General features: G+C 43.3%; 1 protein-coding gene across 1 annotated transcript in view; it reads left to right on the forward strand.

The window, feature by feature from the left end:
* ARFGEF2 (ADP-ribosylation factor guanine nucleotide-exchange factor 2 (brefeldin A-inhibited)) overlaps window positions 1–2,535 on the forward strand; it is a 101,054-nt gene that overhangs the window by 80,088 nt on the left and 18,431 nt on the right. Inside the window, 1 exon segment of the mRNA XM_011995403.1 lies at window positions 1,138–1,410. Within this exon segment, the coding sequence (XP_011850793.1) occupies window positions 1,138–1,410 (273 nt within the window).

Below are 2,535 nucleotides of genomic sequence, written 5' to 3' on the forward strand. Positions count from 1 at the left end.
AAAAAAAAAAAAAAAAAAAATTGATAACTACTCAAAAGTTGTTAACCACTAAAAGGAACAAAAGACCACTCTTACTCTTAAGGGATACAGAAGTAGAAAATGCAGAAAGCAGCAAACCTAGCACTTTGGGAGGCCGAGGCAGGCAGACCGCTTGATGTTGTGGCGTAGGAGTTCAAGACCAACCTGGGCAACATGAGGAAATCCCATCTGTATTTAAAAGGCTTCTGGCCTCTTCAGAGAGACTGGCTATTGCAGGAACCTGAAACTTCCTATGGTTAGGGCATAGTCCAATGGTGGTCTTTAGGAGTAGCCCACTGGGTAGCAGAGAAACTTGCTGGAGGACACAGAACCTGCATAGCTCACTTTCTTCAGGTCTTTGCTCATCACATTTTCTTTTCTTTTCTTTTTTTTCTTTTTGGAGACAGAGTCTTGCTCTATCGCCCAGGCTGGAGTGCAGTAGCGAGATCTCGGCTCGCTGCAAGCTCTGCCTCCCGGGTTCACACCATTCTCCTGCCTCAGCCTCTCAAGTGGTTGGGACTACAGGCACCTGCCACCACACGTGGCTAATTTTTTTGTATTTTTAGTAAAGACGGGGTTTCACCATGTTATCCAGGATGGTCTTGATCTCCTGACCTTGTGATCTGCCTGCCTCATCCTCCCAAAGTGCTGAGATTACAGGCGTGAGCAACCACGCCCAGCCTCAGATATCACATTTTCATAGAGATTTTCCTGACTAGTTTGCTTAAACTTGCAATCCTACCCTGACACTTTATATCCCTGTCTCTACCTATCATCAATATTTGACATACAATATCTTATCCTTAAAATATTTCATTTATTGTCTGTCAACACCATGGGAGCAGAGATTTTTTTTGTCCAGTTTATTCATTGCTGTGCCACAACATTAAGAATTGTGCCTTGACTGGGTGCACTGGCTCATGCTGTAATCCCAGCACTTTGGGAGGCTGAAGTGGGAGGATCACTTGAAGCCAGGAGTTCAAGACCAGCCTGGACAACATAGTGAGACCCCATATCTTAAAAAAATAAATCCCTCCTTGTACGTAGTAGGAGCTCAGTGGATATTTCTTCAATATTGGCTGAATCATTATTAGGGTTAATCTTTATCATCTAACATAGATCAGAAACTGTTTGCCAGCCTCCTCATCAAGTGTGTGGTGCAGTTGGAATTGATACAGACCATTGACAACATTGTGTTCTACCCTGCAACGAGCAAAAAGGAGGATGCAGAGCACATGGTTGCGGCCCAGGTAAGAACAGGAGGCCTCGGGAAGAGCATCCCTGTCCATAGGGAGGTTGCTTTGATGTAGTGTTGTGCAGGAGCCAGCTCATACTGGCTTTCCAGAGCCCGTTATGCTCATCTCTTTCCAACCTCACATTCAGTGATGGCATGTTGATGCTTAAAATTGGCCTTAATGGGAGTTATTTACATCAGAAAAAAACAGCAAAGACTAAACATCAGGGCTTCATTTTTTTTAAGTATATACCCCATACCCCAGAGAGTGGGTGTATCAACATACCACTGCTCAGATGCCACCTCACTAGTGTTAGTTATCACAGGAACTATTCCCCATAATTGATACAGAGTTTAATCACAAATAAGTGAGAAGGAAAAATATATATAAAGATCCCAGTTTTTCCTTCAAAAATTTCATTTTTTGTTTTGTATATGCAATTTTCTACATATGAGATTCTTCTTTTGTTGTTGTTGTTGTTGTTTTGTTTTTTTGGTGAGACAAAGTCTCACTCTGTCACCCAGGCTGGAGTGCAGTGGTGCAATCACAGGTCACTGGGGCTTCAACCTCCCAGGCTCAGGTGATTCTGCCATCTCAGCCTCTTAAGTAGCTGGGACTACAGGCATATGCTGCCATGCCTAGTTAATTTTTTGCATTTTTTTGTAGAGATGGGGTTTTACCATGTTGCCCAGCCTGGTCTCAAACTCTTGGACTCAAGTGATCTGCCCACCTCAGCCTCCCAAAGTGTTGGGATTGCAGGCATGCACCACCATGCCCAGCCTACATATCAGATTCTTGAAAACATAGAGAATTGAGTGTCCAAAAGTTGGACAGTAATCCTACACCATGGGTTACAAATGTCAGTGCTTCAGAGGCTAGCAGATCCCGTGAGAGTGAGTGAGTAAGTAAAGCGAGTGAGGCAGGCTGGGTAGGAACTGCGGTAAACCAGAAATCTCTAACTCAGTCAAAGCCCCTGCCACCTCTCAGCTGTAGCGCCCAGTTACCATCCAAGTGGGTTAAGCTGTGACAGTTTCTAGTGTTTCAAGAGTAGCCAAAATCAAGATTTTTTTTCATAGAGGAAGTCATGTTTTAAATAGTAGCAAAAAATAATGTAAATTTTATTACTGCTGGAAATAAACAGCAGTGAGTGTCCTTTTTGATTTTTAAATTTTAGTCAACTTGTTCAATAAAGTTTCCTAGCATTTCATACATGTTTCAAAAATGCATTCCTGGGCCGGGCACGGTGGCTCACACTTGTAATCCCACCACTTTGGGAGGCCGA

Source organism: Mandrillus leucophaeus, unplaced genomic scaffold (genome assembly GCF_000951045.1).
Source record: "Mandrillus leucophaeus isolate KB7577 unplaced genomic scaffold, Mleu.le_1.0 Scaffold489, whole genome shotgun sequence".
Classification (NCBI taxonomy): Eukaryota; Metazoa; Chordata; class Mammalia; order Primates; family Cercopithecidae; genus Mandrillus; species Mandrillus leucophaeus.